General features: G+C 38.7%; 1 protein-coding gene across 2 annotated transcripts in view; it reads left to right on the forward strand.

Annotated features, from left to right (window-relative positions):
- SYT16 (synaptotagmin 16) overlaps window positions 1-24,817 on the forward strand; it is a 54,708-nt gene that overhangs the window by 9,926 nt on the left and 19,965 nt on the right. Inside the window, exons 2-4 of one of the 2 annotated variants that reach the window (XM_083374949.1) lie at window positions 5,892-6,071; window positions 12,271-12,883; window positions 22,710-22,922. In XM_083374949.1, coding sequence (XP_083231075.1) covers window positions 12,361-12,883; window positions 22,710-22,922 — 736 coding nt within the window. In that variant the 5' untranslated portion in view covers window positions 5,892-6,071; window positions 12,271-12,360. The remainder of the gene's footprint in view (window positions 1-5,891; window positions 6,072-12,270; window positions 12,884-22,709; window positions 22,923-24,817) is intronic. The other variant, XM_083374948.1, reaches the window with a different exon arrangement.

A 24,817-nucleotide genomic window follows, 5' to 3' on the forward strand; every position in this document is an offset into this window, starting at 1 on the left:
GTTTGAGGCACTTTAGCTTACTGTGACTTCCCCCATGTTCCAGAGTTAACTCTTCCTGGTCTTCTTCCTAGGAAGGCATTAGTCTAGTTGCCATGTTTATAGGCTTGTTGTAGACATCCTGGGTAGTTGGAGAAGACTCTCGAGAGTCCCTTGGACTGGAAGGAGATCAAATCAATCAATCTTAAAGGAAAGTGTTCTTTGGAAGGGCCAGGGCTTTTTTTGTCATAGAACGCTCAGAACAGAGTTCTGGCACCTTTTTTGGATGGAACCTTGTAGGGTAGGCAAGGCGGGTTGTATGACGTGTGTGAGTTCCGGCACTTTTTTTTTATATAGAAAAAAAGCACTGGGAAGGGCACATACAGAAGCTCAAGTATTTTGGCCAGCAAATGAGAAGAGAGAACTCATTGGAAATACCCTGTGTTGGGGAAGATTTAAGGCAAAAGGAGAAGGGGATGGCGGAGAAATGAGATGGTTAGACAGTGTCGTCAACACAATGAACATGAATTTGGGCCAACTCTGGGAGACAATGGAGGATGGCTGTGTGTGGGTGTTGGTGTGCTATGGTCCATGTGGTCTTGAAGAGTCAGACATGACTTAGCAACTGAACGCAACAACAACAAAACATCCTGGATAGGCTGATCTCTTTTTTTGAGGAATGGTTCTCCTGCAAGAGATAGGGAGACAATGTTTGGGCTGCCTCAAGTGATGAAAATATAGTCCTTATAATGCAAAGATTTGTACTGCCTGTAACCATAGAATGCCCCTCCCCCCTCAGTGAAAGATCCTTCATTTACTAAATTAATCCAATGATCTGGTATTGTACATACTGAACTGTAAACTAACCACACTGTTTAGATTCCTTTAGTACCCAGAGAGACAACTAACTATCCGTGTTTTAGTCTAATTGCATTGATTGAACCCAGATTAAAGGGAACTTGGAAACAGAGTAACAGAGTTGGAAGGGACCTTGGAGGTCTTATAGTCCAATCCTCTGCTCATGCAGGAGATCCGGTCTCTTCTTAAAAGCCTCCAGTGATGGGGCACTCACAACTTCTGAAGGCAAGTTGCTCCACTCATTGTTTGTTCTCTCTTTCAGAATTTTTTTTCTTAGCTCTAGGACAGACATGTCAAACACAAGGCCCGGGGGCCGGATCCGGCCCGCGAAGTGGTTTCATGTGGCCCGTGAAGCCATCCTGGAAACAGTGAGGGAACGGCCCCCACTGCCTTGGCCCTGGCCCAGAGACCCTCCTTCTGCCAGAGACCCTCAGATCTCTCCCACTCCTGCCCAGGCTCCCATAGGCACCCTTGATGCGAACGATGTAGAGCTGGCCATGCCCACCCAGTAGGCCATACGCACTCTAGCCACGCCCACCCAGTAGGCCACACCCACCCTGGCCATACCCACCCAGCCCCCTGAGGGCAACTGCAGTGCTGATACGGCCCTCAATGAAATTGAGTTTGACACCCCTGCTCTAGGATGAATCGTGAATAGTTTCCATCCATTGTTTCTTGTCTTGCCTTCAGGTGCTTTGGAAAATAGTTTATTCTCTCTTCTTTCTTCAGAAAATGTTATTTGGCCATTGTTGGTGATTTGGGCTAAATCAGATTTTTCCAAGGAGAGATTTTGGATTACAGTGCTCATTATCCCCAAGCAGTATCTCCAAATATTGACAAGGTTCTTCCCAAAGCCCATTTTGGTGGGAGGGGGTGGTTTGCTAAAATGCTGCCCTTTTGAGGATAGCATCGGGGTTGCCTATACAAAAATTCCAGGCTTGCCACACCCACGAGCATTGTGAGAGAAGCAAAGTAATTGCTTTCAGCAGGCAACATTCCTGAGTAGTTTTTTGCACCTCGGAAATACTTTTTGTGAAGCACTTTGGGCCTTCTTGTGGGAGGTAATCTTCTAACGCTCAAGCCCATAGTAATGTCGTACAAGTCTGCCACATGCAGTTTTCCTCCGAGTTCCAGCCCACGCACCAGCTCTCTTGGTGTGATGTCCTCTGTGTATGTGTGCATGTACGTGCGGTATAATTAGCTGTCGGCTAGAAAGGGTGTCGCAGGAATCAGTTGGAAAACAACACATTGCTACAAATGTATAATGAAGTTCAATTAGCACAAATGGTTATAACAGAGGCAGTTTATGGACTACTAGTTGGAAGGTGGCAGAATTATAATTGGAAAAGTACCAGTGACTCTTTCCTTATAATTCTCTGCCTCACCTCCCATCCAAATGTCAGGAAGAAATTAGAGTTAAAGCAATCGCTGAGAACAGTGCTTTTCTCCGACAAGCAGCAGTTTAAGAGGCCATGTGCAATGAATCCTCCCCTCTAGTTTGGTGATGCTAAGAAACTGCTCTGTTTAGAAAGCAAAATGCTGGGGAATATGCAATGTCTGGGATTATGTGACTGATGCTTTTAACTTGCATGCCTTAGATAACATATCTTGTGGCTCCTTTTTTTGCTAACACTCATGGACTCGAGGCATGCAAATTAAGATGATTCCACTTTGCATATACTATTCTACACTCTTATTTTATACCAGTCTGAGATTGAATTGCAAAGCCATCTAATGAATCTTGCTGATTGCCTTAAGAGAGGATTTTACATCTGAAGAAATATAAGCTTACCTCTTACTGTTAAAGTTCTTGTTTTCTCACCTTCTTCAACTCAGTTGATACCATTTCTCAGATTTTGGGTACTGTATTTTATAGTAGGCAAGAATTCACTAGCTGCAGTTTTCCCTGCACTGTATGCATACATGACCAGTATTTAAGTATGTTATGAGATCATTACAGGCACAGAAAATGGGTAGATGGACATTAAGATGTGACAATCAGATTTCTATCTTTATTAATCAGTAAAACTGTCTATGGAGATTTTTAGTCATCTAGGTCATGGTTGTCCTAGAGGTGCTTTTACAAGAGGCAACTGGACTTTCTTGTTTTTCTTTGAAGAAGTTTTGCTTCTCATCCAAGAGGTTTCTTCAGCTCTGACTGGATGGTGGGAAATGGAACAATTTATATTCTTTGCAGACAACTGGTCATTTGCATTCTTTTAGAGAGTTGTTGAGGCCACTTGGAGGTTTATCCTGAGGACACAGACAAACCTCCAAGTCACCTCAATTACTCTCTAAAGATTGCAAATGACCAACTGTGTGCAAGGAATATAAATATCTCCATTCCCCATCATCCAGTTATTACTGAAGAAGCTTCTTGGATGAGAAGCAAAACTTCTTCTTCAAAAAAAATAATAATCCAAGAAACCCCAGTTGCCTCTTGAAAAGCACCCTTAGGATAATCAAAGAACCCTTTTCCTCTAAGAAACCAACACTGGTGTAATTAAAACATGTACTCTCAATTTATATATCACTTCATCTTGAAGTGGTTAATATAATAAGAAAACACAAACGCTGTCCTGCTGGATCATGCCCCTGGCCATCTAGCCCAGCAGTCTGTTCTCACACTGGCCTACCATCTGCACAAGGAAGCCTGCTAATCTCCCAGCAGAGTGCAAATCATTATTTATGCTATTTAAAGTTTACGTCCTTTTCCCTGTACAAAATGTATAGATAATACTGGATTGCCTTGCCAAGCTGTATTCAGGGATTACGGATACAACCAAGCATGCATTGTGGTCTCGTACAGTATAATGTGTGAGTCAGTAATATTTTTATTTTGTTGTTGATGTTGCTGATATCATTTAAAACAATTGAGAGTGAGAAATGCTTTCTCTTGTACTGCACGTTTTCTGGAGATCTACTAAGTATAGGTAGTCCTTGACTTACAACAGTTCATTTAGGGAGTGTTCAAAGTTACAACGGCAATAAAAAAAATGGCATGGCATTTTTAAACACGTATGACTGTTGCAGCATCCCTATGGTCGCATGACTTACATTCGGATGCTTGACAACTGGTTCACATTTATGACGGATGCAGTGTCCCAGGGTCAGGTGATCATCTTTTGCAAACTTCTGATGAGTAAAGTCAATGGAGAGGCCAGATTCACTTAACAACCTTGTTACTAATTTAACAATTCCAGTTATTCACTTAGCAAATGTAACAAGAAAAGTCATAAAAATGAGTCTAAACTCACTTAACAAATTTCTCACTTTGCAACTTAAATTCTGGGCTCTGTTCTGGTTGTAAGTTAAGGACTACCTGTATGTTAGTGTATCTTCCGCTGGTCTTTAATATGGAAGGCAGGAGCTGTATAACTGTCAGTAGCTAGCTACTTCTAACGAAGTTTCTTTTGACTGGAAGCCATGGTGGGCTTGCTCCCCAAATTGGTTGCTATTTTTGTAGCAACATTATCAGAAGCCACTGATTACTTTGTCCTTGACAGACTCCACATGAAAGTCCACGTGCAGTAACATTACTTCATTGACTTAGCAGAAGTGTTTCCATTTGTCCACATATATGCATACAGGTGGTTGAAGACATGTTCCTTGTGAAAGACCCACCAGCTTTATGTAACTGAAGTGAGATGCTCTGTTTGCATTAATGTATATTGTAAAACATTTCTTTCAAAAGCTTGCCTGTTATGAAAATAGAGTGAGGGTTCTTGGTCATTAGCCAAAGTTGTATCTTAGGATTGCTATGGAAACAGTGCATTGAATAGAAAAATAAAGCTAACTTGTACACTTGTCTGTGGCTACCAGATATTGTTCAGTTTCAACTTTCAGAAGCCCAGATAATCAATACCAGTGTTAAAACATTTGGAGAGCCACATTTGTCATCCCTAGACCAAAGCACGATAATGCAGTTGAGTGGAGATTTAAACCTGGTTTAGTTTAACATGGCTAAACCAATTGCATAGCTGAACAGATTTAATGCAAACTATAAAATAAGATGGGAAATTAAAAAAAAATCCAAGAAGAAGGCAATGGCAAACAATTTTTGTACTCCTCCTCCTCAAAAGAACATGGCCTAGACATAAGCTTTGCTTGTCATTGCCTTTTGAATGTGATTAGTTCTAATCATTTTAACATGCCTCTACCTGAAGTTCAACTAATTCCCCAGCTACTCTAGGTAGTCCTCAATTTACAACCACAACTGAGCCCCAAATTTCTGTTCTTAAGTGAGACATTTGTTAAGTGACTTTTGCCCCATTTTACAACTTTTCTTGCCACAGTTGTTAAGTAAATCACTGCAGTTGATAAGTTAGTAACCTAGTTATTAAATTAACCTGTCTTCCCCATTGACTTTGCTTGTCAGAAGGCCACAAAAGGTGATCACATGATCACCTGGGACACAGCAAAAGTCATAAGTCCAGTTGCCAAGAATCTGAATTTTGATCACATGATCACGGGGATGCTGCAAAGGTCTTAGCTGTGAAAAACAGTATAAGTCACATCTTTCAGTGCTGTTGTAACGTTGAACTCTCACTAAATGAATTGTTGTAAGTTGAGGACTACCTGTATATCCAATAGCTGTGGAGTTAAACACCATCATCAGTTTGAAGAAGAGTTGCATTCTCCATTTCTCATAGAAATGGATTGTGGACCACTGCAAATTATGATGGGATGGCAGAAGTGATTATTTTCATCATGACACCAAAGTAATATTTATTTGTTAGCTGTATATCTGGAGTTTCATTTAGGACCTCACAGCATTCCCCCTTCCTGTTTTTTACTGTAACAATAACATTGTTAGGTGAGTTGGCTTGAGAGAGAGTCAATGCCTGTGAGACTCTGTGGTTGAGGGTAGAGTAGAACCTTTGCTCCTAAGCCAGCATCTTAACTGCTACAACACACTCATTCTCCCTTTCTGGTAATCCCTGCAAACATGCCCAATATCTGCATGCTCATAATGTAGCAAATGTAGCTCATGCATTTCTGCCATTTTCTGTGCAACCTCCATTTATTCTATTTGCTTCCTCTCATTTTATTCCCAGTTACTCCTGAAGCAATTGGATTTCTCTCTGCTGTTGGGGTCTTTATAGTTGTCCTTGCAGTCCTCTCCCTCTTCATCAACAATAAACTCTGTTTTGAAAAGATTGGAGGTCTTCCCTGCTTGGAGCAACAAGGGAAGCACAAGCAGTACGAAGAAAAATCTGGGGTTCGGGAGGGGCTTGGTAAGTAATATGCAATATTCTGGCAACGACCGCATCAGCAGCAAGATTATCATCTTGTAGATGTTAAGAACTTATTTCTCTTTTGATATTGATTGCATGCAAAACTTTAGCTTAGCCAGAACAGCTGCTTTAATGTTTCCCTAAGCCTATAATCTTTGCACTATAATCAATCTTTTCTCTTTCCAAAAATAAATCACAACATACATCGTATTGCAACTTATCTCTTTTTAACCTGCAAGACTTTGGACACAAGGCATGAGCCACCTGGGTGATTCTTAATTTTTCTTTATGTGTGCTTTTTTATTTGGTGATAGATACTTAGCTCCCTTTGGATTAAGATGTACATTTGTTTATTTGTGTTAGAAGCAGCACAATTAAAATAAGACATACTATGTGACATAACATTTGAAATATTAAATTAAGATATATGCAAATGATATAGTTAGTGTCTGTATTCATCTTTCTGCCACCACACTCACTATAATCTTGCAGCATTTTTATTTGGGTTTTTTCCCCTGCTCATTTACAGAACTTCCTCATTGGTCATTTATGACATCATAGCACAATGAAGTATTTTTTCACCATTAAAAAAGTTGAAATGCTGATACCTGACCAATAAAACATGCTGTAAATTTAATAGTTAAAAACAAAAAGAAAAGGGACATAATTTGCTTTCAGATTACGTGTGTGTGTATGTGTGTGAGAAACAAATTGAGCATTTAAAGCTTAATTTGATTTAAAAAATGTAGTATGGTCTGGAAGAGCAGAGGGAAAAATGGGATTGGACAAAAAACTCCATCAAATTGAAAAAACACACACAATGAACCCAGTGTTTTAGTTCTGTCTATAACAGCCAATGTCTTTGGTATGGTGCTTATTCTGGTATAGAAAAGAATTACATGAGTTGATGGGGCAAGCCAGTTGAAGTACACAAGTCTTAAAGTGGCCAGGTTTGAGGACCCCTGATATAAGACCTTTGTTGATATGTAATGGCATACTTAGATATTCTGGTCAGTGAGTGGGAATAAATGACTTAGTTCATCCCTGAATTTGAGCAGTAGTTAATTGTTGATTTCAGATTTTGACTAGTGCTATCCTGAAATGATGATTGCTCTGGAATTGAATGAATACTCTACAAGAATGACTTAGTTTAATGTGTCAGTGTCATATAAATATATTCATATAGTTATTCAAACGAAATGCAGAAAATACTACATGAGTGAATTTTGAGAAGTACTCTTTTGAGTTCTTAAGGTAACTAATGGGAAATGATTTTTGTTTCAATGGGTCTGTTTTTTGTGCCTCAGCAAGAAGATGGTTTGCAGATGTCTTTTTTAATCTTATCGTGTAGGAAGCGCTGGAAAAAAAGTAACTGCAGTGAGTTGTCTAGTCATGATATCATCAAGAATGTATTATTCTCTTAGTTCCAGATACTTGAGCCTGTTGGAAACAAATCTAGGATTATCTGTGTTCCAATAATCATTTTAATTTATTATTTCAGTTTTGAGGCTGCCCAATGTCTTAGCGACTCTGGGCAGTTTACAGATGAAAATCAAAAGAAAACAAAATATATCAAAAAGAAAAAGGAGAGAAGCAACCAGGAACCAACCCCCACCCTCCAAAAGCCAACCAAGAGGGCTCAACCCCCATCCTAGCTCAGGGCATAGAAAACTAACCAGATTGTGAGCAGTTTGTGGAAAGTCAAGAAAATGGGAGCAGTATGAATAGCAAATAATTGATCAAATACATACGGTAACCCTTATATCCTCTTTTTGTGGCATGACACAGTTGCAACTCAGAAGCTCCTAATTGACCATAGTTTCTTGTTACATCAAAACCAAGAAGCATTTATTACTAACTTTGCTACATGCTAGGATCTGAAATTTGCTACAGAGCCTAAGATGCTAGCTTGTTTTATCTTATCGATGATGGAAGTCTATTAATAATAGATAAAGTAAAATGGAATGCTCTAGTCTAGTTAGTTGGATTTCTGAGCAATGTGCATCAGCAGAAGAGGTTGAACATTTTTTCTGCACCTTCCTGATTGGAAGCACTTTCAAGGAGCATAGGTGTTTGCTTCTGGAAAGAGTGGTGGGATTGGTTGAACTGCAGACATATTCTGCAAAGCAGATTGCCTGCTTTGCACATACGTGCTAAAAATAGTGTATTTAAAGTCTAACATATATAATCCTGATAAATATAAAACTGGGTATACATGTTTAACAGTGTGCATGAAAGAGACACTTTCCATGTATTATAGATGTGTAGATGTTGAGAAGTGTATGTGTGTATGTGAGGGGGGGATGATCCTGGTCCTAGCACCCCTAGCTTTAAACATCCTTCCAGTTCTGCAGTATTTGTGCTCTGCTCCTTCTATTTTCTTCTCTGCCATACTTCTAGTATTACATAAAAACACTGATATTCTTCTGCTAAAATTTCCTTTTGTGTGAGAATTGCAAAATCTTTCTTCCTCTTGACAAATAGCACAATGGAGGGCCTTTATAAATGACAACATCTCTCCTTCCCTTTATGTGGGTGTTGACATTTTTTTGGAGCTGCCAGAGATGATCTTGCAAACATATATTTACTGAAGCTTTTTAAAAAGTGAATGATTAATAAACAGGGGAAGTTTTAAAATCAAGTAAAGTGGGAAGGAGGAGGGGAATTCATTTGCTTCCAAGATGTAGTGATTTGCATTTGAAAGTGATTCTTTCACTTACATGTGATTGACAAGTAAAACCTTGAAAATATGGTACTTATAATGGAAAGATTTGTATTGATTCTAACCACAGCTTTTGAAAGCAGGTGGATTATACTGCCTGGGGGTGGGGCAAGGAAAAGCAGAGTTCCAATTGGGATGCAACTAAGGTACCAAGCACAGTTGGCTGAAAAACTAGGTGTGAGTGGGCTGCATTATTTTGAAAGGAGTTTCATAATTTTGAAATTTGAAGTTAAATCTATCAAGATCTATGTGTGATGAGGCCAGTTGCATTTTATTTGCTCACATTCCTGCTCATGCACTAAAACCAAAGCGAAGAGGATCTTCTCACAAAAGCAGGATGATTTCTGGGGCACAACCACTCCCCTGCCTTAACTCTGGCATGTTCCATTTCCCCCATTACTTTGACTGGCTTCTGGTATGGATGCCCTTCAGATGTTTTTGATATCAACTCATGGATCTCTTGCCAGCTCCCATTACTATGAATAGCAATTAAATGAATAGAGAGAGATAGTCAAGCTTTATAGGTCATGAAGACAGCAAATGATTGCATTTCAGAAGTAAGATAAATGCAACCTTGTATTGAGCTTGACTCCTGGTGACTACATGAATGTGCCCACATAGGTTTTGGGGCAACATTATGAAATTTGCCATCTGCAAATTTGGTGAATTTCCCCTCTATCCCCTCATTCAAATTATTGATTAAGATGTTTATATTTTCTTTCAAAAAAGGAAAAAAATGGATCCAGGAAACTACAGACCTATTAGTCTGACCTCAATACCTAGGAAGATTCTGGAAAAGATAATCAAACAATGAATCAGCAAACACCTAGAGGCAAACAAAGCCATCATGCATTTGTTAAAAACAGATCATGCCAGACAAATCTTATTGCATTCTTTGCCAAGTGACAAAATTGGTGGACCAGAGGAATGCTGTGGATATAATTACTTGGACTTCAGTAAGGCATTTGATAAAGTAGACCAGAACCTACTTGATAAGATAGAAAAATGTGGATTCGTAGCTGGCTGACTTTGTTTGCCTCTAGGTTTTCGCTGATTCGTTGTTTGATTATCTTTTCCAGAATCTTCCCAGGTATTGAGGTCAGGCTGATAGGTCTGCAGTTTCCTGGATCTATTTTTTTCCCCTTTTTTGAAGATGGGGAACTACATCAGCTCTCTTCCAGTCCTCTGGTAGTTCCCCAGTGCTCCAGGATCTTTGAAAGCTATTGTTCAGTGGTTCTGAGATCACATCTGCCAGTTCCTTGAGAACCTTGGGGTATAATCCATCTGGTCCTGGTGATCCTTTTTTGACTCTACTGCTTTCCTCCCCATCCTCTACTCATGCATTTGATTTTTCCTAGCAAAATGTATGCATTTTGTTCCTGGTATCATTCATTTTGCGGATTTCTATCCATGGTTTCACCATTAGATCTTTCAGAACTGTTATACTTTTCTTTAAGGTAGTTGCTATTCCTCATATTTGTGTTGACTACAAATTGATTGTAATTCTAGCTTGATTGAAATCATTTTGAAAAACACAGGGTCTAGAAGGAAACCCTACAGTAGAGCACTCAATACTTCCTTTCAGTTTGTTGCATAGCTGTTAATGTGCACTCATCGGGTATAGTGATTTATTCAGCTATGTAGAATACTCCAGCCCACATTTTGCCATCTTTTATACTATATTCCCATAAGAAAGATGATCAAATACTTTGCTGAAATCAAGGCACACTCCTTTGGCTGTTGCAAAGTAGAGGTTGTAGAGTTCTGTCCCCTTTCCTTCAACTGTTATTATCCTACCACCTTCTTGTAGACCTCTTCTTTTTTTTCTTCCTTTAAATACTGACAGCCCAAAAGCCCATTTTGATGCTTCTAGTGTACCCTGTCTTTTGTGTTTTAAATTTTTCCAATTTTCTTTCTGCAGATAATTGCTATTTGCTGATATTCTTTGACAATTATACCTATCTGTATGCGTGTCTCATTAAACTTCCTAAGTTGCCTTCCCCCCATCCTCATGTTATCATTAGATTTGTGTGCAACTATACTTTCACGCCCAGCTTTCCTCTTTTCATTTGACCTGAGGATTTATGCGCATGGGTTTGTATCTAGCATTCTCAAAGGATTCAATTTGTCCTGCTAGAATGTAGAATGCATGAATGAATATGCCTGGATCCAGGATGATATGATTACTGCCTACCAAAGTAATCTGCTGATTTTATCTCTTCAGTCAAGTTTTTCATACAGGTTAGGATGAAATCTAGAACAATTTATCTTTTCATCTTTTGTTGTTCTCTCTAAAAATTGAACAAGCGTGAAAGAACTTTTGGGATTTGGATTCTTGTCTGACTTGATTTTCCAGGAAGGGTCCAGGTAGTTGAGGGCCCCATTATTATTGTTGCATCTTACATCCTGGTCAAGGAGGGCAATATCTAGATTGTTTGTTCAGCATAGCAGTTAATAACATATTTCACAATAATATATTTGCTGTTTCCTTTTCTTTGTATTCTTATCCAGATGCTCTCATCTGGACCCTCAAATTACATTCAGATTCCTGGATCTTCATATATAACATTTATTTCCTTCACATATAATGCCAATATTCCTCTCTTTCTTTTTGTCTGGCTTGTTTCTTTTATATAAATTATATTCATCAGTCTTTGTATTCTATTAGTGAGTTTCATTCTACCAGTTATCAGTAAAGTGTATTAAACTTCTTAATCCTTAAGCACATATCATGTGAATCCAGCTATTATGGTTTATAAATCATCATTAGATAAATCATGACTTAATAGAAAATATGAGTCTATTCAGTACCAATTGTTAATGTCAGTTGAATTACATCTGTGCAAAGGCTGTCATAATCTCAGCTGCTTGGCTGCATATAACTTTGTTCTACAAATGCTGCAGGCAAGCTGGATTCATAATAGGAGTTGACAGCTTGGGTGACTTAATTGGTTGTATCCATAAGGATAGGCATAGCAAGAAATAGTTTGATGCTTAGAAGTTTTGTTCCTCCTGCAAGATTTTAACAAGATGTTGATATAGGTACTTTATCTTTTTTAATCAAATAGCAATACAAAACTATTGAGTATTCCATTAATTTGTATTCAGAATTTATTCCAGCCATTTTGATTTAGTTGTGCTTGCCACTTAGAATGAATCTGCCATATTAATCTGACCATAAATGCCTCCTGTCTCCTCATTATCTACATAGAGGTGCAATAACCCATCAAGATAGCTTGTTAGCACCTTTCTGGATTTGCAACGGTTTGAATCTAGAACCTTTCATATTTACTGTGAGATTTGCAAGCATTTTTCATATTCATTCTCTACTATTACTTTGATGCTTTTGGGGTAAAATCAAATAATGCCCGGGGTCTTCTTGGTTCTATCTTCTTAGCTTGATTTAGTGATTAACAAAGATGATTGTTAAGAAGAACAGATGACTCAAACTAATTCCTTGTAATGCTTATTCTGTAGCTCACAGAGTATTGAATCTGATACACTGGCAAAGAGGAACAGCTGGAATTTATGACCATCACAGGTTTTGCTCATTAAATATATAAAAGTATGGCTTCAGAGGATGTCCTAAGCTTCTTCCAGCCATTTTCCTCCTGGATATCTCGAGTCTATGAGGCTTTACAGCAAGCAGGAGAATCCTTATCTTCTTCTTTGAATAATCTGGGAAGCAAACCAGATCAAAATGGATTTGATGGGAAAGATGAGGATTTAGAAGACAGTGATGGGCTTTATGAACGCTACTCTATAGGTTCTGATGATGACAGTACTTCAAGTCAGGAGAGTGAGGAATCTGATCATTCTTCATCGTCCTGTCAAGATCTTGCTTCACCTGAATTATCAGATCTTGATTTGTATTTGCCTGAGCAGAAAAGAACTATCCCTCACTCCTCAGAGGAGTGCCTTGAGGATTCCTCCCTTGAAGTCTACCAAAGTTACAAGAGTTATCAAGCTATGGAAAGTCTCCCCACTATTCCTGAAGAGGAGGAACATCTCCACTCCAAGCAAATTAAGAGCCTTTCATGTAGCTGGGTTGGTAAGTTTTTATTCTCCTTTGACAGCATTACACTTGCTTGTGTAGATGATCTTCCATCTGCAAGACTGATCATCTGTACATTTAGACACGCTTCATGTTAGGAAGATCTTATATACTCTTTGAGCTATTATAAGGCTTTGAAAGAAAATTCCCGCTTATCAATTTGCTATGAAGGAAATTAATCCATCAGGTTACAAACCAAACGATGTGCCTCTTCTCTTCTTGCAACATTTAGTGAAGATCAGGATATCCTGTGTGTAAGTCTCACAGCAGACAATTAACTTCATATGAGACCCTTTACAATGGGACCTAAGGGGCTTAATTTTCACTTTCTTATCTTACCAAGGCTTGGGGCTGGGAGGGTCTAAGCTGGGAATGTCTTGGATTGGGGTTGGTCCTTGCCTAATGATCTGTGGGATTCAGTTAATGATGGCAATTGGAACTACCAGAATTGTCATCATTTAGCGATGCAAATTCTAGTTGTAACTTGAGGATCTTTGTATATACATAATCTTAGGACTTCAGAGCACAGATTGGAGGAGAAACTAAGAAATATGTTACATTGTCTGTGTTGCCCTCTGTATTGTATGTAAATATACATATGTTATACATGTTTTCTGGGAGTGGGCTTCAAATACTGCTTATAAGGTAGACATTCAGTGACAGTTATGGAAAACATCTTCAGAGAACCTTGCCCAAAACAGTTTTAGAGACCTTTGCTTCTCAGTTTTGCTTCTCATTTTGCAAAATGTTTTCAGAGAAAAAAACAAAGTGCAGTTGCCTTTTGGAAAAAGCACTTTTGGGTCTACCTGTATCCACATGGATAATATACATGACTTGGATTGCTTCTATTTGAAGTTCTAGGTGCTTTTAAGAAATAATCCTTAATTATGCAATCACTGCTAATTAAGCCCTGTTTATTAGTATATTGAATATAAGTAGATATCCATTTTCAACTCTGATGGAATACTCCTACAATTTTGATACCTTCATAAAGCAATTTCCATTTTTTAAATCATCCATCATAGATGTACTTTTCAATGATCATTTGCTATTCCATGTTTGTAGTACTAGAGACTGGACTTCCTTTCATAGCATCATGTGTCTCAGAAGTTATTTCAACGTGAATATTGAAAGTATTAGAAAAATTGTACCTCTTCACATGAAGCTTGAAATACTCCTTGAACTTCACATGACTCCATTGCATTGGAATTGCTTTGTACCTGAAGACAGAACCAGTTCTCCTTAAGTCCAGTAAGAAATTGAGAGAGACTATACTTTTAAATCTCTTTTCTGGACATAAATAAGAAATTTGCTTTCAGGGTCCTGAGCTCCATATAAATTCTGTTGAAACAGCATACTGTAAATACTTCTCATTTCATATTGTTACTTTTTTGAAAGTGCAATTAAATGTGACAAATGAGCATAGCTGATACTTGCATGATATATACTGTTCTGATGCCACCAACTTCATTCTATTAATTTCGTATCCAACCTGTGCCAGGTTTATTAAAGCAACTGCTTTGTTCCACTATTGTTAAATCAGACTTTAATTTCTGCAGATCCATTCTCAAAACTGCAAATCTTTGATGCAGCTGGAAACGTACTTTTCCACAGTGGCTGCCATTTGACATTGGAGGAAAGTTGCTGTTAAAGTAGTCATTGGTTAATATTTGTATACTGAGCACATGCATAAACTTAATATTTAACATATTTTGTTCCTGAATACAGAAGGAATGACTCTAAAAATAAAGCTTCTATTTCCTTTATCTTTCCCCACCTGATGTTTTCCAGATATGGAAGATTTCAAATTTGACCATGCTGGCTAGGTGTTGATACCCCTCCTTATCTGGAGAGGATGGCATTGGGGAAGGCTACCTTTAACATTTAATCCCTACTCTTTAAATTCTCTTTCAAACACCAAACATATGAAAACTCAGCAGAAGAGGGCTGACACTGTCTTTATGATTATCTAAGGCTAAGCTGATGTGGTCTGGTGCATAACATTTGGTAACATCCCTGGCCCATAAATGTGTTCTCCTGCCTCAAAATTGTAAATAGTCCTCTTAGTGTGGAGCTTTGGGTTTTGGTTCAGTGGAGTTACTTGTGTGTCTGTTTTCTCTTTTTTTATTGCTACTTTTTTGCCGGGAGGGGGATGTTGCTTTCTCTACTTTTATTCTTAATGTACCATCTTTCACCCAGCTCCCCCCAAAAATGTAATAGAGGCTTTTAATGATAAATTGACACAAAACAAGAGCAATACTTGAATGCTTTTTGTTGCCATAGAAGCACTTCTGGCAGATCACAAAAGGACCCTTTTGCTAATAGTAAACTATGAGAAGAAAATAGACATGCTCTTCATCAAGTAATTGCTGTTGATGAAAAAGCAAAGAAGGCTTATGTTCTTAGTCCAGAATAGACTTTACTGAATGTACATGAGTTTCATTTTGGGAAAGGGCAGGAAGAAACAGGAGAATTAATATCTTATTATGAAAATTTTTGTCCTGTGCTTGAATAAAAGAGGAACATAAAATCTAGAATATTTGGAGATAGTTTAGAAGTGCCAATACTATGTTTAACTCCTAATCTTTTCTCTCTTTCTGAGCTCAGAAAAATCATCTTGCAGTTTTCAAGAGTGTTTCATTTTTAAAGAGAGATAAGTAATATTTCTCTGCCTACTCTCAGGAAAATGTTTGCACTAGAAAAAAAATGTTAGTGATTTGTATTTGTGGCTATGGACATACATCAGACACATCAAAACACGGATATCTCCAGTGCAGGTATTGAGTTAAAATAGTAAAGGAGTGCACAGTCCATCTAAGCATAGACTAAACCAACATTTACGCTGTCATGTACATGTGCAAAGCAAAGTATGGTCTTGGGTTAATGCAAGCTTGCACTGTACACACAAAAGTCCTTGTGATCACTGATGGTATTACACCAGCTTTCAATTGCAATTGCAGCTGGAAATGCAATTCGACTATCTGGTCAACCAATCTCTGTGATATATGAGCCATAAAAATACTGGCAGCCATAGCTTTCTGCAAACTGACATACAGGTATAGTAGTCACTAAAGCTGCTTTGAAGACCAACTGGGTTCCTGATTATGACATTGAAAAATCTACACACTTTTCATCACAACAGCAATGGCTGGAATTTATCATTGCTTTCCTCCATTTTTTTAAACTTCCCCAGGTAGATCTAGTGATATTTAACAGAATAACAGAGTTGGAAGGGGCTTTGGAGATCTTCTAGTACAGATGTCTTCAAACTTGGCCCTTTTAGGACTTGTGGACTTTAACTCCCAGAATTCTTCAGCCAGGCATGCTGGTTGAGGAATTCTGGGAGTTGAAGTCCACAAGTCATAAAAGGGCCAAGTTTGAAGACCCCTGTTCTAGTGCAACCTTCTGCTCAAGCAGGAGTCCCTATACCATTTGAGACAAGTGACTATCCAATCTCTTTAATGCCTCCAGTGATGGAGCACCCATAACTTCTGAAAGCTAGCCATTCCACTGGTTAATTTTTCTCACTAGGAAATTTCTTCTTAGTTCTGCGTTGCTTCTGTCCTCGATTAATTTCCATCCATTGTTTCCTAGGGGTTTCCAGCCAAATACTAGCCAAATCCAAATCTTTCTAGCTTTCTGCAGGTTGCCAAGGTCAGCTAGGTGCTAAAAGGTAAAGGTAAAGGTTCCCCCGCACATGTGTGCTAGTCGTTTCCGACTCTAGGGGCTGGTGCTCATCTCCGTTTCAAAGCCAGCGCTTGTCCGAGGGCTTCTCCGTGGTCATGTGGTCAGCATGACTAGACACCAAAGGCGCACTGAACGCTGTTACCTTCCCACCGTAGTGGTCCCTATTTTTCTACTTGCATTTTTACGTGCTTTCGAACTGCTAGGTTGGCAGAAGCTGGGACGAGTAACAGGCGCTCACTCTGTTATGTGGCACTCGGGATTCGACCCGCCAAACTGCCGACCTTCTGATCGACAAGCTCAGTGTCCTAACCCACTGAGCCACCACCACAGCCAGGTGCTACCACTTAGCTAACCCTGACAGTCTATGCACACATTTTACCATCAGGAGATGGTTTCCATAAATATTCATACATTACTGCCTACTACAACTCTTAAGTGTCAAACCTCTATATAGAGAGTTATATATCCCAGGTTCAAATATTACAGTACATTTCCTGCTCTGTTTCCTAAATGAGCAAGAGCCAATAATTTCTTGTGCATTCTTATTGTAATGGCCTTTCTGTTCTCAGCTTCTTTGCATCTGACCTTGGTCCTTCTAATCTTCACACTTGCTTGAGATTTATGAGATCCCAAGTTTAGCCTATGGACTGGGAGAGCCCACTGGCTATGAAATCCAGAAGAAGTACTCCCACTTCCTACAGATTAATCATCCAGCTACCTATTGCAGAATGATTGTCCCAGATTCATGGCTAACACCATTAATCCTAAAAGCAGCAGTTGTGAGTTCTTTCGTCGTTAATTTCTACATTATCAGTTTCTACAATTTCTCCATAGCACGTGAAAGGATTTTTTTTTAGTACTGCTGCCATCAGTCAGAAGTATATGATAATTCTGGGATCCACTGAGTTATCAACTGCTTCTTTAAAATTCTTATATGGAAACAGAAAATACATTTGGCTGAACAGATGGTTCAGAGCTATTAACTTTCAGCAAGAAGCAAACAATATTTTGTACTTTTGATAATTAGAAGCTTCTTGAGATTGCCAGTTCAGTTTACTTCAAAGTTTACTTTGCTTGATGGGAATAACTTAATAATGTTTTGTTATGGTTATGGCTTCATTACGTTTGTTAACAATGTTTTCTTGATTAGTGTATCTTGATAACTGACATAGAGCTGCTTGTTAACAGAAGCTTTTTTTACATTCTTTCTCTGAATTAGACCAGGACCAAGAGCTCTTCCATTCTTTTAAACATTTCTGATTTTACACATTATTTTCTTTAATCCTTTCATTCTCTTTACTCAAAGACTACACCAGCTACACTAGTGGCTCTCTTAGAATAAACCTTCTTAATTCCCTTTCAGTCACTTTCAAGCAATGCTTCCTCTCTATTGTTTAAAATATGTTTTCTCTTGCCAACTACCTCTTGCCCAGGACAATCTCTTCTCCATTAGATGCATGTATGTTATATGGAAAATACACAATACAAGGCTGTAACAATACAGTTCACAATCAAACCAACTTACAGCTTCCACAATACTCAAGAACTGGACAAAGACTATTACAATCATTACTGAGATAGTAGACTCATGGTGCAAAGCAGAATCATGTATCCTTCCTTCCTTCCTTCCTTCCTTCCTTCCTTCCTTCCTTCCTTCCTTCCTTCCTTCCTCCTTCCTTCCTTCCTTCCTTCCTTCCTTCCTTCCTTTTTTTCTTTTTTCTTTCTTTCTTCTATAAGCCTCCCATCTCAGCCAAGGGACTTTGGGAGGCTTACAATTCTAAATTATAACATGTTCTGTCCAGACCATGTTCAACATGGTCCCTGATTGGTAGATTCCCCTTATTCTTTACTTCCTGGCCACGCATGCCAGGAAGTCCTCAGTTGTTTGCCATTCTATGGATGGGTCTTATAGGCCATGTGCCTTCAATAAAAAGCCCACTCAGCGTACTCCTATAGTAAAGCAATTATAAACTTAGTCCCTTAATCTTGAGGCTTTTGTTGCTGTAGAATTCCCATAGCATAGTTGTTCCTTGCCACTATCTCTAGACTCTAGACTCTATCTATCCAGCTGTTCTTTCTTTTCATATGGAGGGACCTTCTTGTAAAAAAAAAGATTATTGGCATTTACAATGTTTAGTTTCCAAATTCATTCCTATGGATCTCAAGAAATAAAATCTATACTGGAAGCTGGTGCTTTGCAATACTATACATCAAAGTCAGGAAAGTCATCTGGGCACTAAAGGATGCAGCCAAGGGGGGGAGGAGGAGGAGGAGGAGGAGGAGGAGGAGGAGGAGGAGGAGGAGGAGGAGGAGGAGGAGGAGGAGGAGAGAATTTGATGGAAATAAGTGCCAGCATGTGAAGTGTGTCTTCAGAATACACACATGTGCTCTAAGAAAGTGACTTCTTTTGTAGATGGTTCATCTCAAGAGATAAATATTTACTTGCAAGCTGTGAACAAGAAGATTGTTCTGTGAAAAATATGACATTTGAGATGGGGATAATAGGATGAATGAAAGCATGGCAAATGGGAATGAGAAGTAGCTTCACCTTGGATAGTTTAGATGACAATCAGAGCATCCTCTGTACTTTAATTCTTGTGTGTGTGATTAAAGAAACAGTCCAGCGTCTCAACCTGACACTGTTATTTTTGTTCTGAGATATAATTGAGCCTGACATGTATGAGAGACATTGGCAGAGTTAAAATAGCTAAAATTAAAGGTATTTGTGTGACTAGAATGAGATCCGTGCTAACTAATGACTGTGTTCAGGTAGGAAGAGAAAGTGTTAGATTTTAGCATCTCAATTACAGTAAGAAACAAAGAGACTTTGGCATTTTAGCTAACTGTTTTGCATCCTTCACCATCCAACAGCATGTGGTTATTTTGATTAAGCCTTGGTCTGGCCTGTTTTGAATTTTGTAATAGAAAAATGGTGGCTATTATGAATTAAATAAACAGTTTTCCCCAGTAAAATAATATGGACTGATATAAACAAGCAAAACTGTGGAAAGAATGTTTCACACCAGAGGTGAACAATATTTCTTGGGCCAATAAATACTCCAAAAAGTAGGTTTGATCCTTGACCTTCCTCTTAGGATGCTGAAGAGAATATGGAATCTTTAGAAGAACAATTTTTATCAATAATATTTGGTGGGCCACCTCTCTGCTTTGCTTCTGTAAAATGGTGGCCATATTGGAGACATACTATTTGACAATGTGAACAGAACTATGTGCTTCTCTTAGCAAAAACAGCAATTAGTCACATGGATGCAAAACGACTTCTCCAAATGGAAGTAAAGAGAGCTTTACTTCCCAAAGAGTTGGAAATGAAATAATTGACCATATTTATTTATTGACAGAGTGAACAATAAATCTCATTTATGCCATAGTGGTAATATTTTCGATCGTTCTGTAAGCAAGGAAGCTTATATTACTGCAAGGAACCCTGTTGGTTTCATCTGCAATCTTCTGAATTAATGTTAGGTTTAGGTTCATGGCCATGCAGTAGATATACTTCTTAAGAGTGAAAGTAGGTGGTGGGTATGGCCAGGGTGGGCGGGGCCTACTGGGTGGGCATGGCCAGCTCTACATCGTTTGCATCAAGGGTGGCTATGGGGGCCTGGGCAGGAGTGGGACAGATCTGAGGGTCTCTGGCAGAAGGAGGGTCTCTGGGCCAGGGCCAAGGCAGTGGGGGCCGTTCCCTCACTGTTTCCAGGATGGCTTTGCGGGCCACATGAAACCACTTTGCGTGCCGGATCCGGCCCCCGGGCCTTGTGTTTGACATTTCTGCTCTAGTGGCTAATTGTAGGAAACTATAGCTTTTACCATGTTTGGTTTTTCCTTTTTTAAAAAATTCATTGAGACAAAATAAAATCCAAGAAATGAAGGAGTGGAAATGTATTCCCATTTTTGCTAACAACTGTTGAGCACCTTACGCCATTCATCATCCACATTAAGCCACAACGTATTTAACATGGTCTGCTGAATAAATCATGGTGGTTAAGGTTCCCCATTATACTAAGCCATAAGCCAGAAGGTTTATGCAATGTTTTCAATTATTTTCTTCATTAATTTGTATTATATCCAACTGCATAAGCTTGTAGTCACCTAAATCTAGATACTTAGCTCTCTGCATGAACCAGTTTGGTTTAGTGGTTAAGGCACCAGGCTCGAAAGCAGGAAAATGTGACTTTAAGTCTTACCTTAACCACAAGAACCAACTGGGTGACCTTGGGCCAGTCACTTACTCTCAGCTTAACCTACCTTCCATGATTGTTATTGTTGTCGGGTAAATAGGATGAGAAATGTGTCTTGGATATGTTTGCTGCCTTGAGTTATTTCTAAAAATAATAAAGGTGGAATACATATATTTTTTTAAAAAAAATCCTTGTTTTTCTTTTAGTCTTTGGATCTTTTTCATATTCAATGGGAAACGTAAGTATTACGGTATTTATAAATTTGACCTCGGTCTACAGGGAAGGGAGATTAGTTACATAAAGGAGAGCCAAGACAATATTATTATCTAGCATTATGGATAGGGTAAAATAAAGTGAAAACAAAAGGAGGCTGAAATCTTCACCCTGTATATTTTTGTTGTTAGCTGCGAAGTCGTGTCCGACCCATCGCGACCCTATGGACAACATTCCTCCAGGCCTTCCTGTCATCTCTATATAGTATGCACATACATACTATATAGAGATGTGAAGTTAAGGAAGTGAAGGTAAGGAAGTTAGAAGGAGGCTTTCTCTGTTAATAGATTGGATTCTTGTGCCTAGTTAGTATAAGACCAGTTCTGTAACTTTGACAGTGAAGCATTTGCTACATTATTTTAGGCTTGCAAATGCTTGACTTTTCTGTGCCTACAGACTCATCCCTAAGCTTTGAGGTATTTCTAGAGTGAGTTTGAGGTATGAGCTAAGCTTACAAATTTGGCTATGAAAGAGCAGGTGTTTCAACACCATCATCTACTAATTGATATAAAAAATAGTGTGCCACTTCTTGATGTTTAATTTTTTTTTTGCCATCTGCATCCAGGCAAACAACAGGAAGAATCTTTCCTTTGGGAACTGCGGGGGTGGGGGAGTGGTGGATATAAGTGACAATTTGTGTGCGTGCTCTCTCTTTTTCTCTCTCACACACATACACACACACTGTCAGATGCATTTGAATATACCAGCTGTCTAGTGTGTTACTATGTTGTACTGTTTTTTTAAGGATAAAGGAATACAGCTCTGGCAACACAGATTTTTTTTTAGTATTGCCAAAAATATATGCAAAGAATATGGAGCCATGTCTTTGGGATTTTTAATGGCATTTTCTATGCAGGGATTTTATTGTCTACTGTATATCTAATACATTGATAGCAGACAGAAATAATTAATATGGAGTATTGTAGCTGATCTTGAAACCCTGTCCAGGTTCATTTATGACATGAATATACCTTATCCTTCAGAGTAGAATGGCGATTGGAATAGCTGGGGAGGCTTTTTTCATTTGTAATTAAGTTCAGATGATAATCATTGATCTCCAATAAATATTTCCTTTCCCATTCCTATATCACTTTGTACTGTGTTTAAAATAGTAATAACAGTGATGGATAAATAAATGTGTAAGCCAAATAGTATTTTAAATATCTATTCATCATGTATCTACTCATCATATGAACATTGTGGAGGATATAGGGAACAAGGTTGAGCAGAGTCTGATTGACAGTTAATACATTTGTCTTTTCAGCTGGAGAGTTAATGTCATTGCTTGTTTGAGGGATTTAAAGTGAATCCTTCCTCTTTATTTGCTGTAGCATTTGACATCTTCATTCAAGATAAAGTTGATGGGTGGAAAACCTTTACACGTGTACATTTATTCATAATTATTGAGATATTAGAAAATCAACTACTTCAAATAAAACAAATGAAACATCACAAATATTAAAGACCAGTGTCCTCTTCTTTGAAAGGGAGAGGAGGAGTAAAAACAAAACAAAACATGGATGGTTGTTATGAAAATCATGAACAGAAAGGTGGCACACCTCTTGGTAAAACACAAATAGCTAATTGGAGATTCTGTATCCTGTGGCTCCTGCCTTGTTTTGTCTTTCTGAGCTTGTAAGATGACATTTTGCTGCATTCTGCCCCCTGGGCTGTCAAAATCTTCTGTGTGTCTCTCTTTCTCTCAGTGAGCAGTTATGGGGATGATGAAGATCTAACAACATCCTCAGACAGTGATGAAGAAGTGATTAAACAGTTTGAGATCTCAGTTTCTCATTCGCAAAGCTTTCGATCAGGCGTTTCGGAAAAAGGAATCCAAGCAGGTTTGGAGCACAGGCCAAAATTTAACTGCTTGTTGTCAAATCATGAAGAATACAGTACTGAGGCCTCTGAAAGTGAAGGTATTTTGCAACTCTTTCAAAAAAAAAACCCGTGAATGGAAATTGCAGAGATAGACAGTTTGGCTCAGTCAAGGGATATGCAAAAATGGTCAACAATGTGACTAGAATCTGCTCCAGGGCTGAAGGCCTATGGTCCTCTTCTCACAACCAGCTGAACCTCTCTTAAACCTCTCTTAAAATTAGTCAGACCTTAACAGTAGAGGTGACAAAAGCCAATAAAATCAAAAGCTTATAATTTTAATCTAAAGCCAACACATCACTTCAAAAATGAAATGGGAAAAAAAATAAAATAATTTTTTTAAAAAAAATACTTTTTAGGCGTATTTGGGTTTTAGGAGTACTTGGGAAATAGTACTTGGGAAACAAACTTCTTAACTTCTCCCGTAATACATCTAACACCTTAATAGGCTAATATAAAGGACATTTGGCTTGGGTAAACTGTAATAACAATTTGTTCAGTGGCAGTTCAAAGTTATGACAACACCAAAAAAAGTGACTTATGACCATTTTTCACACTTACAACCTTTGCAGCATTCCCTGTGGTAATACGAGCAAAATTCAGACATTTGGCATCTGGCATTTATTTATGAGGGTGTACTGGGGTCATGTGTACTGGGGTCATGTGATCAACTTTTGTGACTTTCTGACAAGCAAAGTCAACAGGGAAGCCAGATTCAGTTAGCAACCGTGTTACTAACTTAATAACTGTGGCAAGAAAGGTCATAAAAATGGGGCAAAACTCCCTTAGCAACAGAAAATTTAAGCTCAGTTGTGATCAAGACGTCTTTGCTGATGACATCTCTGTGAGTGACATGGGGTCCTAAGGTATAACTTCATAAAATGAGTCAAGATGGTTTTTATCAGGTTGCTTGATCTAAATGACCAGCCTTTTTCAAATGCAACAACTTGAAGATGTGTAGACTTCAATTCCCAGAATCCCTCCACCAGCATGCTGAGGTTGAGGTTGCTGAGCTGACAAACACTGGTTTAGATCAGACTTCTCCAATTACCACCCTCCAGAAAGAAAATGCCAAGTTGGAAAAGATGGAGTTGGTGTACCATGCACTTTGGAATATATCTCACTGACTGTTTCTAGTATAGCTAGTTCAACTTTTGGAAATTATTTATGAGGAGTCCTGCAATAAACTTTTAAGTCAACTCCACAGCAGCATTTTCAGAAGAAACTGAATTATTTGTATTCTGAAATGGGCCCCATTGGCTGGCTCCCAAGAGCAAGAATAGGATTACAGCCTTAGGCAATCAGTAAATTCCCTTGAATTACATTTCTTAACCTTCAAATAGATTTTAACGCTTAACCGATACTCTGGCTGCAGGCCAGATTTGCAAAGCACTGAATATGTGTGCTGGGGGAGGCTATGTGTGGGAAGTGTATAAAATAATTTCTCACTAGAGAAGCACGTCTATTCTGAAAGCTTACGGCATTTTATTTATTTATTTATTTTAAATTTTAAAGCCTGTCTTCCAGCCTACTGCTCTGATGTGTGCCAATTGTATATCAAACATGTACTGCTTATGTTAGAGCTACAGTCTGTGATGTACACCATGTTCTGTCCAACATCAGTGGTGTTCAGAGCTTTCATAGTGGAATGAAAAACATCCTACAGCACTCTTGTAGGAAGGAAATCCCATGGCCCTCCAAACAGACAGAATCTGGACAAACACACAGAGAACTGCAATAGTGGTGAATATCTGTAGCTCAGGTGTAGGATGAGGGTGTAGGATAAGAATCCAAATCAACTGCACCGTCAACCAGAGACAGCAATGAACCTCAACCAACACCAAGCCCCCCTCCCACCAGCAGTTCACTTTGCAATGACCCTGTCCTGATGTAACCTTCCCATCCATCACCAGACTCACCGATGACTCACACCTGA

Source organism: Vipera ursinii, assembly GCF_947247035.1.
Source record: "Vipera ursinii genome assembly, chromosome: 1".
In the NCBI taxonomy this organism is placed as follows: domain Eukaryota; kingdom Metazoa; phylum Chordata; class Lepidosauria; order Squamata; family Viperidae; genus Vipera; species Vipera ursinii.